Source organism: Bubalus kerabau, chromosome 7 (assembly GCF_029407905.1).
Source record: "Bubalus kerabau isolate K-KA32 ecotype Philippines breed swamp buffalo chromosome 7, PCC_UOA_SB_1v2, whole genome shotgun sequence".
In the NCBI taxonomy this organism is placed as follows: Eukaryota; Metazoa; Chordata; class Mammalia; order Artiodactyla; family Bovidae; genus Bubalus; species Bubalus kerabau.
In genome coordinates, this window is record NC_073630.1 from 106,311,939 (window position 1) to 106,324,127 (window position 12,189).

The 12,189-nt window shown below is 35.1% G+C and overlaps 1 protein-coding gene across 6 annotated transcripts in view; it reads right to left on the reverse strand.

Moving 5' to 3' along the window:
* The window catches only part of KLHL8 (kelch like family member 8), a 73,957-nt gene that overhangs the window by 22,046 nt on the left and 39,722 nt on the right, over window positions 1–12,189 (reverse strand). For 5 of the 6 annotated variants that reach the window (XR_008717259.1, XM_055589062.1, XM_055589059.1 and 2 more), the window contains exons 2-4: window positions 11,044–11,396; window positions 3,601–4,149; window positions 2,251–2,437 (exon numbers count right to left, since the gene is read on the reverse strand). Coding sequence is in view for 5 of the 6 variants with exons in the window: in XM_055589062.1 (XP_055445037.1) it covers window positions 2,251–2,437; window positions 3,601–4,149; window positions 11,044–11,250 (943 nt within the window). In the remaining variant the exon portion in view is untranslated. The remainder of the gene's footprint in view (window positions 1–2,250; window positions 2,438–3,600; window positions 4,150–11,043; window positions 11,397–12,189) is intronic. The other variant, XM_055589063.1, reaches the window with a different exon arrangement.

The following is a 12,189-nucleotide window of genomic DNA, read 5'->3' on the forward strand; positions in this document are numbered from 1 at the left end:
GATGAGGTGGCTGGATGGCATCAGAGGATGAGATGGCTGGATGGCATCACTGACTTGATGGACATGAGTTTGAGTGAACTCCAGGAGTTGGTGATGGACAGGGAGGCCTGGTGTGCTGTGATTCATGGGGTTGCAAAGAGTCGGACACAACTGAGTGACTGAACTGAACTGAACTGAGGGCGTGTAAGCTTCAGCAGTTGTGGCTTAAGGGCTCTAGAGCTTGGCCTCAGAAGTTGTGGTACTTCGGCATAGCTGCCCTGCAGCATGTGGATCTTCCCAGCCCGAAGATGGAGCCAGTGTCCTTTGCATTGGCTGGCAGACTCTCAACCCCTGGACAGTACCAGGTTAGTCCTATGTCTGCATTTCTAATGTCTAACCAAGAACCTGGCACACAGTAGACACTGAATAAATGTTTGCTGAAATGACTGCATAAAATGAGTGACCAGAACTTCTTGTGCCATCTTTTCAACTAATTCAATATTTTTAAAGTTGGAGAAATTTAAAGTTGAAAGATACTTTAAAAGATCATGTAATCAAAATTATTTATAAACTGACGCCTTCAGAGATTAAGAAATCTGCCCCAAATTACAGATGCTTAATGGCACAGTTGGAATTACAATCCATGAACATAATCCCAACTACCAATTAGATTTTGTTTAAGTGGACCCTAATATTTCAGCTATATAGGTCATCCAGGAATATGACATGGAATGGAAAAAATTAAAATGAAGTAAGATCAGGACACAAATTCTTTCTCCATTGTTCCATGTGGCCCTGTGCATTTGTTCACCCTGAATTTTTTTTTCCTTATCCATAAGACGAAGTAACACCATCTTTCTCATAATAAGGATCATATCCTTCACCAAGTTCTTGCAATCACGTAAGAGATCATGGATATGAGGGTCTAATATACGTTTGGCATATAACATAGACTGCCAAGGTCTTTGAATTCACATCTGAATCTGAACAATTAAACACCTTAACTCTTGAAACAGGATTCACAGCTAAAAAAAATTACACTTCAAAAATTTAATACTTGATATCAACCTATAAAGAGGGAAAATAAATAAGCCATCCTTTTTATGTTATACTAATTATTTAGGAGAACTATAGACTGGTTCCAAATAGGAAAAGGAGTAAGTCAAGGCTGTATACTGTCACCCTGCTTATTAAACTTATATGCAGAGTACATCATGTGAAATGCTGGGCTGGATGGAGCACAAGCTGGAATCAGATGGTTGCATGTCATTACCGACTCAAAGGACATGAGTTTGAGCAAGCTCCAAGAGATGGTGAAGGACAGGGAAGCCTGGTGTGCTGCAGTCCATGGGGTCACAAAGAGTCGGACACGACTGAGTGACTGAACAACAACTTCTTCATAGGCAGATCTACCACATTCAAACTTTCTTCATACTATTCAGATAAAATCCCACTATTCATGATATGTATTGCTTTTTTTTTTTAGGTTACTTCACAAATCTCTTTATTTAATAACCCCATTAGGTCACAGCAGATGTACAGGAAGTCTCTGTTCAGACTACTGATTCCTAAATTCATAGACCACATTTATTTCCCCTTGTCCCACAAACATATTCTTCATGAAGAGTAACATAAGTGAACACAGACTTACTTTCTCAGGAAAACATAAAGTCTGAAAACTATGGCAAATAAAGGCAAAACTACTTGCCTCTCAAGTATAAGAGCTTTATATTCTAAGAGTCTAATACAGTCTGTTATACTAACATTAGATGTATTTAGTACCTTTTTTGCTGTGGTGAAATGAAAAAACAAATACTTAACTATATAACATGTATCAAGCTCCATGCCTGGTACCTGTGATACAAACCTATTAAGATACTTACCTGTCTTTGAAAGGCTCAAAACATGTCAAATAAATTTCAGTGCAACACAGTGAAAAAAAGCGCAAAGCAAGTGTCATTTAAGCAAAAACGACAGAGGAACTAATTCTGCTTAGAAGAAATAAAAAAGACTCTGTTCAAGAAAGAGATATTTCAGCAGACTCCTCATAGTGTATATGTCTTGTTATGGCTTTTTAAAAAATTGGCTTATTAATAAAACTATCTGAAGTCATATACAGTAAAAATTCATACATAACCTTATTTGCCAATTACTACTTTAAGACAATTGATACTAAATAATCTTACAATTAGGTTTAGACATTCATAGAACAACCCTCAAAAAGAACAAAACTCCTTCCAGCAGAGTTGATAAAATGAGTAATCTAATTACCAGCAGTATGTTTCCTTGGGGTAGTCCGAATAGAGTACTCGAAGTCAGGTACTGCTCTGCTACTCAAGTGAAGGTGGTAATTTCTTGCTTCATCTAATAAATCTCTACATTTTAGATTTTGCTTCACAATCTGTTCTTTTGCCACAACACCCATGAGAAAGTCAACTGGCAACAGCGGCAAACGAACCTAAGGATCATGAATAGTTGCAGATATAAATATAAGTTGAAAGTGGATAGCTCATTTTCTACTTTCACTGTAGCAACGTTCTATTCAAATCTCATTTACTTTCTAACATGTGAATGAAGTTCACTGTGCCAAGTTCTAAAGCAATTCCCAGTACTGGTCTGCACTAATGAAATCAGATTATATGTTAACTACATTCTCCCCTTTTAAATACAGATTTAAGTAGACTGGATAAAATAATTCAATTGTCTTAATTCAAGCTCCTTACTCACTTCCAAAAACGGTACTGTCATAATCGTAAGGCCCCTTGCTGTTGAAGAAAAGGTACAATCAAAACACAATTGTGCTGCTATGTTTGTTTGCCTTTTAATACTAAGACCAAACATACGGGAATGTGATTTCTTACACACACACACACGCTCATATCTGAAGCAAACGGGTGTTGTTTCCTTCAACTTGGAAGGTTATACTCAGGGATAATCCCCTTCTTTCAGTAGAGGCACTCACCATTCTTCTCTTAAAGATGCGTTGACTGCCTAGTATATTAAAGGGATGATCAAACCCCATAATGTGATTTTGAGTTAAAGGCACACACACAAATATATGATACAGGTACAAGATAATAAAACTTTTTGGTTTTGTAGACCAACTTATTGTCAAGGTAATTCTAAGGCCTATTTGTCATCTCCCTAAGAAACTCCTATTGATAGGAAAAGTAAACAAAAAGATATTTTTGAAGCTACAAAATGGTGAGGGAAGAAAACAAAGTGATGCCTTATAATTCTTTTGAGAACAAACCTATATGCACTAGGAACAAACAAACTTTCATTAGCAAAGCAGTTTAGTAGGTTTAGAAACTTTATATTATAAAACAATAGTTAAAAATTAATTTAGAGCTGTTTCCTCAGAACACTTCAGCATAAATAAAATATTCATTACTACTATCTCAAAGGGGCTTTGTAAATATTCAGGTTAAAAAGCAGGTAGTGACATTTCTAATTCAAATATCACACATTCAGACTTATCCTTAAATGGTACAGGAGAGTCAAAAGCTACTTTCACATTATATTACATCAATCGATAATCCCCACCTTTTATGGCAAATGGAACATGCTGATTTGTTTCCCTATCATTTCCTTTCTATATACAATCTTATTTGTCCTCACCTGTGCAAGTGTTTCATCCAGCCACTGGGGATGATGTTGAGGATTGGCAAGAAGCCACTTGATGGCAGCACTATAGACCTGCTTTTCATTCTCAATGTTTAGGTCACTGGAGGACAAAAGCTTATGGAGATGCTGAGGTGACACGCTTACGAAGTCTTCACACTCCACCACTTCAGTAAAATGCTCACAGGCATACTGATCCGCCATGTCCATTAGGTCTATTCGATTGTGACTTTCTGCAAAGGCTCTTACCGCCAGACAGTTGGACGGATGAAAATGTAACTTCATGTATTCACAACAAGCTCTAGCCACCAGTTCAACCTGTAGAATACAGGCTGCATATAAGAGAGGCTGGACATTGTCAACCGTCAAAGTGAGCCGTGAAGAATAGACAAACTTTACCAAGTCTTCTATTGCATCACCATCAAAATCTCTTATTTCAATCAGTGTTTGCTTGGCTTCAGCCATTTCAGAGAGAAACATGGCTTTGAAGTAGGGAATAACACAAGCCAATGCCAGTTTGTGACAGGAGATTAGCTTTGAGCCAACCTGTTCAAAAGAAAAACAAAAGCAGACTTAGTTTAATATCAAGATAAACCTGAGATCGGCACAGAGGATATGCTGTAGAAGGGACAAAACCTCCAGACAATTTTAGTGCATTTAACAATGTAATCTTTTGGTCACTTACTGTCAACCTAGGCTAATTTTTAAAAGTCAGTCAATTTTCTTCTTCCAAATTAGAATCAAATCTTTTATATATGTATCTATAATGTGCATATCATAAAACTAGATTTTTCTATATTATCTCACATTTCAGAAGCATTTTGTGAATTAATGAATAACAGCAAACATCACCCAGAACTTACTATGTATCAGGCACTATGTTTTCCTTAGGGTCTATGAGTCCCTTCTTATTTTAAAACTTTTTTTCCAATTTTACTGACATCTAAGACGGTATAAGTTTAAGGTAGCCAACATTATGATTTGAGATATACACACACACACACACACACACACACACACAGAGTGAAATTATTACCACAGTTTTAGTAACTATCACCTAATTATACATTTTTTTTTTCTTTCTGATGAGAGCTTTTAAGATCTACTCTCGTATCTATTTTCAAATATACAACACAGTATTGCTAACTACAGTTATTGTGTCAGGCACTACTCATTGTTTTTCATATATTAATTCACTTAATTGTCCCAGGTCCTATGAGTAGATACTATCATTATCCACAATTTATCACTGAGAAACCTGAAGCAGAGTAAACAAATCAATATGTAGTAGTATTTATTATGAGCTTAATTGAAGTTTTTTCATTTCCTATTTAAATCATTTTGAAATGATATTTTATAGAAATGTAATAAAAAACATTGAAACATCACTGCTTTAATTGCTGAAAAATTAGACTGCTTCCTGTAATTGCCATTATAAACACAGTAGTGGACTTTGTTGTAAGAGATCTTTGTATCCACTCTCTATTAATAATTTCCTACATAAAACAGTAATGCTGCTTCAAAGGATAAGTACAGTTTGGATACATATTGCTAAATTGTCCATTTCTGATCTTGCAATACTTGTGCCATATTCTAAGTGTTAACTTGTTAAATATTTGCCAATTCAATGAATGAAGTCTCTCACTGTTTTAGTTTTATCTTTTACTAATATGATTAATTCATTCATAAATTTTGGACTACTTTTATGTCTTCTATGAACTCTTTTCTATGAATTTTTTTATTTGTAAGAATGCCTCAGACTTTCGGAATGTTAGTCATCTGTCATATATATATTTCAAAACTTCTTTTCTAAGTGTGTTTTAAATTCATCCCCCATGGATTTTTATTATCAACCAGCCTTTCTCTTTATGACTTCTGCATTAGGTGATATGCTTAAGTGGGAATCATTCTAATATTCCATACATACTCCAGGTATTCCTTTTAGTACTCAACAGCTTTATGTTTTCACAAATGTATTTCCATCTGGAAGTTCTTGATACCGAGAGGACATATCTTTTTTACTAAAGTATAGTTGCTGTACGTTACAGGTGTGCAATATTATGATTCACAATTTTTAAAGGTTATATTCTACTTCAGTTAAGTCACTCAATTGTGTCCGACTCTTTGTGACCCCATGGACTGCAGCATGCCACGCTTTCCTGTCCATCATCAACTCCCAGAGCTTGCACAAACTCATGTCCACCGAGTTGGTGACACCATCCAACCATCTCATCCTCTGTAATATTCTACTTACAGTTATTATAAAATATTGGCTATATTCCCCATGTTGTACAACATTTCCTTGTACTTATTCCATACATAAGTTTGCACCTCTTACTTTTATCTTCTTTTTAACATAGTAGGTACTCAGTTTTGCCAGCACTGTATATTAATCAATAAGTAATAAGATGGTGGTGTTTTAGCAATTATCCTGTTTCCATGTAACATTGTGATTATGTAATATAGTTGTGTTTCATTATCTGAGAACTGATTTTAAAATAAGAACTTCAAAAGAAAAGGCCTAAGGAATGTTACAAGATATAAAATGGTTTTGCTTATAAATGCCCTTTGAGTTGCTCAGCCACATCTGACTCTTTGTGACCCCATGGACTGTAGTCCGCCAGGCTCCTCTGTCCATGAGATTCTCCAGGCAAGAGTACTGGAGTGGGTTGCCATTTCCTCCTTCAGAGTATCTTCCTGATCAGGATCTAATCTGTGTCTCTTGCACTGGCAGGCATGTTCTTTACCACCGAGCCATGCAGGAAGCCCCAATAACTGAATAATTTTTCAATTCATTTAATTTTTACATTTGTAGTACTTTTAAAAAACTTGGATATCCTGTGAACTATTCTTTTACAAACTGTTGTTCTTACGTATTTACTTCATTTCTAAGTATTAATTGTATAATTCCATTAACATGAATTGTTGAAAACATACTAAATTTTTAAAAAACCATTAAAACAAAAACTAAAGTATACATTAAGTTGAAATGTTTACAGTTATGCCACTTAACAGTAACTCAAACTAAATGTCTGAAGACATTGAAATAAAAGTCCCTAAGACACAAAGCAGGAGAGAAAAAGCATATATACCCAAGTCTCCTTTTACATCCATTTATAAGCTGTATTTTAATTTTTCAGTTTAATCCCATGTAGTAATTTTGCCTTTTTAGCTCAATTACCCAGTTTTTTCAATAATCCACCAATTTTAATCAGCCTGAGTAGCCAAAAATATGTTTAACTGTCAAAGTCAAGAAGGGGTTAAATGTTTAAGACTCAAGAAAATGTTTTGACTTGCAGTGAATTACCGTATCACAATGTCCAGCTACATAGACTGTTCTACAGTGTTATCTCTGCTGCTGCTGCTGCTAAGTCACTTCAGTCGTGTCCGACTCTGTGCGACCCCATAGACGGCAGCCCACCAGGCTCCCCCGTCCCTGGGATTCTCCAGGCAAGAACACTGGAGTGGGTTACCATTTCCTTCTCCAAGTGTTATCTCACATTTACTTAAAAAACTTGCACAATGAAAATAATAAAATTTAGGTAGCATTTTGGTGATCAAATAAACAAAGATCTATGGATATAAATACTCAAATATCCCTTCTTCTGAGCAACATAAAAAAAATAAAAATATTGACTTATTAGTTGAACGGACAAAAGTAGAAGTGATCATCATTTTATTAGAGTTAACATAGAATACTTAAGTGTTAAATATAAAATCACTTTCTCCTTTATCATTTATTTTATTAGGTTATGTCTTCTCTCCAGTCAGGAACTGTTACATTTATAAGGATAATAACTTTTATCATTTTTACCTCTTGGAAGTACACTACTCTACTTCTAAGTCACTTAAGTCGTGTCCGACTCTGTGCGACCCCATAGATGGCAGCCCACCAGGCTCCCCCGTCCCTGGGATTCTCCAGGCAAGAACACTGGAGGGGGTTGCCATTTCCTTCTCCAATGCATGAAAGTGAAAAGGGAAAGTGAAGTCGCTCAGTCGTGTCCAACCCTCAGCGACCCCATGGACTGCAGCCTTCCAGGCTCCTCCATCCATGGGATTCAGGCAAGAGTACTGGAGTGGGGTGCCATTGCCTTCTCCATCACTACTCTAATGGAGCTCAAATATTTTGTTTCTCTGCAATCTTTCAGAGCACTATTCTTACCTGATCAGCTGAAAGTTTGATGGCAAATAATTATAACACTTAAGAGTCTTGAACATGTTCATTAGAATCCTATAAATACTTATTAAAAAAAAAAATCATAGGAACTTCCCTGGTGGTCCAGTGGCTAAGACTTGGTGTTCCCAATGCAAGGATCTGGGTTCAGTCCCTGGTTGGGGAACTGGATCTCCCATGCCACAACTAGGACCCAGTGAAGCCAAATAAATAAATATTTAAAAAAAATTTTTAATCATCACAGAAACATGCAGTTTCAAAATAAGAAGCTAAATAATATGAATGAAACATATCTCAGTGGTGGCATCAAGAGATGATGGAACGGGTTGTCCTCCTTTAATAATCTCTATTAATCTCTTCAGGTAAATTAACTACGATCTTTAAAAAGGACAATGAAAAAAAATTAAAAGGACAATGACATTCCTCAGACTAAATAAAGCATAAAAAAAAGCATCTTTGCAGATGCTATTCTTGTTGATTTGTAACACATAATCTAAGTATTATGAGTGCTATGCAATACCCCTTTTGAGACAATTTCCCTTTGTCTGTTCCCCAACCAAACTGTTGCCCTTAAGAATCTTCCCTCATTTATAATTTTAGTGTTACCAAGAGATATGTTGTTTAAAAATATTTTCACTAATAAACATAATATATAAATAAATTTTACCTTTCTGGTAAACCTGGTATGACCTTAAGATAATATATAATCTCCTATGTGAAGCCTTTCCAATCACCTCTCAGATATAATTAATAGATCCTGTCTTTTGCTTCCATAAAAATGTCATAAAATGACAGGTACTAAATTGTATTTTAGTTAGCTGTATATGTGTCTATCTCCAGCTAAACCTTAAACTCCCTCAATACAAGTATAGCATATTATTCAGATTTATTTATACTCTCTGTGTACTGTGGTAAGACCTTAGTACATAATCTGTTAAATGAACTTACTTGTTTCCAATTTAGGTGCTCACTTTGGAATTTAAAAACACACTAATGGCCTTACATATGAATAATAAAACAAATGTTGATAACTGCCTTTCTGAAATGTTTGTCCTAAAAGCAATAATGATCAAGGAAGCATGCGAATAGAAAAAAGGAGATGAATATATCAAAGCATAATCCTCAAGGTTATATGAATGTAAAAAGTGAAGTTTATATTGAACAAAGCATTATAAACTACCCATAATCCTACTGGGTTTAGCTGTTTTATTATATGATAGTTAAATTCTGAAAGTTTAAGAAATATTGAATTAGAATTAAGAAATAAATCCAATAACAGATATACTAAAAGACTGTAATTCCTCCTAATGACAGGAACAGAATATACCATAGCAGCATTATCTGATCTCTTTGGAACAATAACAGTAGTATACATAATGATCCTAAGAATTGATTACTTATTATTTAATGTATTAAGCACTGTTCTAAGGGCTTCACATGTTAACTCACTTATTCCTCACAAAAATCTAATCGTAATTTTACAGTTGAAAAATTAAAATCATAAAATTATGAAGTTTCTCATTCCTAAATGACCTCTGTCACTGCTTCAAATGTAGCATTTTAGAACTTCCCCTATAGATTCTTCTCAAGTTTTCCTTTCAACCTATTGCTGAAGTCAAGCAGTAAAACAAAGAAAAGTTATGAGGTTAGTTATCGCTTGCCCTAAAATGGCTGTATCCATACTTCTCACTTAAGAAAGTTTATATGCAGTAGTTATTAAAAATTATATACTGATACAGTCAATAATATTTATTTTCCAGCTTATACTGATACACTGAACTGATAATTTATTAAATTCAAATAATCTATTTTACATTTTTATTTTTGCCCAAGCTAGTGTGGGTCACTGAATTTCACAGTATGGTTGAAAATTAGAACAATAGAAATTAGACTGAACATAATATACTGTACAAATCAAAGAGTTTAGGTGTTCCTTCATTAAAATGTATACAAGGCTAAATTTCATATACAGTCAGTAAAATTATTTAATGGTCTTCTTCTCAATATCTTAGGACCTAGAAATATGTAAAGACACCAAAAGTTTAAGAATTAAAGAGAATATAGGTCATTTATTTACAGTATAACTCTATACTCCTGGACATTCTGAACCTGAAACTCAGAATTTATGCATTCAGTTTACAGACTTTTGCTGAATGTCCCCTGATCCGATTCTCCAAGGATGTCCTCAATCCCCATAACTCTGAGCTCTAAGACCTGACTGATTAGGAGCAGAAAGCAGAATCTAAGAGATCCCAAAGTGGCAAATCTCACGTTAAAAAATTCTGCATGGATGCACACAAATCCTCAAAAAAGCTTAATATCACGATGAGAGATAAGAATAGTAGTAAGTAAGTACTTTAAATGAGCAATGAGAAACAATCAGACTACAGGCTCTTTCACACTGCTCTATCAATTTTCCAATTTTACTAAAACTGTCTTTGGTGGCAGAGCAACATAACCTTTGACACAGTTTACTGAAGTCTTTTTCATCCAAATCTAGTTCACTATCAGGTATAAATAAACAATCTCATTTAAAAAACAATCTCACTTAAAAACTTAAAACTTTAATCTCTGTTTCATAATATTGAAACAGAGATTAAATTATAGGCATATCTCGGAGATATTGCAGGTTCAGTTCTAGACCACCAAAATAAAGCATATCAAATGATTTTTTTTTGTTTGCCACTGCATAGAGAAATTATGTTTAAAAGACTCAAAAATGCTATCATCTGCCACAAACCTTCAATGTGTAAAAAACAAATGTGTAAAAAACAAAACAAAAATCCAAACAAAAATGCATTATCTGTAAAATGCAATAAAGCAAAATGCAAAAAAAGAGAGGTATGCTTGCACCAGAATAGGAACATACAATAAAACACTAGTGCAGCTACATACACAATAAAAATCCCAACTTCTAAACAACATCAAGAGTAAGTGAATACATCAAGATTTTTAAGTTAAAAGCTTATCAGGTCAGCAGTAATTTATTCATTTCACAAATAATAACTATTTGTTTTAGGGCTCCAGAACTTTCAGAAGTGAAACTAAGCAACAGTGAATATCAACATTTAACTAGTACAGTAACTTTTCTTATGTTAAGTTCCCTTTACTTACCCTTCCCCTTCAACAGAATAAAGGATTGAAAATAAAACCATTCTGATTTTAAGTACAGCACCAAAAATTTGCCTTGTGTGGTTACAGAAACCATGATTTTACACAATACACTGAAGAGATTGAAAAAAATAAAGAAAAAAAGGCAGTCTGACCTTCAGTGTGACATCACAGAGTTCTCCATTTTCATAAAACTGAAGAAGAGAACCATGAAAATCTTTCCAAGCTTCATTTGCTTCAAAGAGAAAGGAGTCTTCTCCATCACCATCACCAAGTGAAGATCTGTTCTTTATTTGCTGTTGTCTTTTCCCCTTTGTGAAGCGATTCCTAGCCTGTTTTGCATTCACAGCTTCTGAAGCCATTTGCGACACTCTTCGTTTAATACAGCTCTCTTCTGAAACATCCCATTTATTCTTTTGTAAAGGACGGGGAGAAGGCAGAAGGTAGATACAGTCCACTAAACTTCACACATTTTTCAAAAACTACTCAAATGCCACTGTCCAGTTTGCTGAGATTGAAAGAAATAACAGAACACACATTAAAAAACAACCTCTCAAAAATTACTAGAAATTATAGTTTACCTATATATGTAATATGACCATATAAATCACTGCTGAAAAAACAGCAAGTGACTTTGTATTTTTACACTAAATGTTATGTTAACCATCTCAGCAAATTATTTTATATCAGTGAAGGAACTCTTTTAAAATCTAATTGGAAAATTATGGTATGATGGTAGAGCAGAAGCACAAGGAATCTGTCTCCCACATGGACAACAACTGCACCAGCAGAATCCGCCTGATGTAACTACTGTGGAACTCTGTGAAGTCTGCTGAAGGCTTACAACTTCCAGAAGAGGACTAAGTCAGTAAGTTACGATTAATTTTGGTCAACTTCAGCTCTTTGTACAGTAGCAGCTGCCCACCCTCAGCCAAGCGGTAAGCAGCTGTCCCAAAGCAGCTTGCAGAGTTTCCAGGAGCCACAGCAGGCAAAAAGGACTCTGTCCTCAGAAATGAGGGATCTCCCCTCTGATTGCTGTCTGCTACTTCTGATCACAGAACTGCAGACAAGGGGTTGGCCTCCATTGCTATTCCACCTTCTCCCGTTGTTTCAAGTCCCTCCCTCTCATCTGAAGTCAATTCCAGATTTTCAAGGCTGGTGCCCTTCACCCCTTCATTTTCTTTATCCCCCTTTACAAGCAAAATACTAAAGACTAAGGCACTAAAAAACAACTGCATATGCACAGAAAATTATAAAGTGACCATGCATGCCCAGGAAAAGGCTCAGAAAAAAACTTGAGA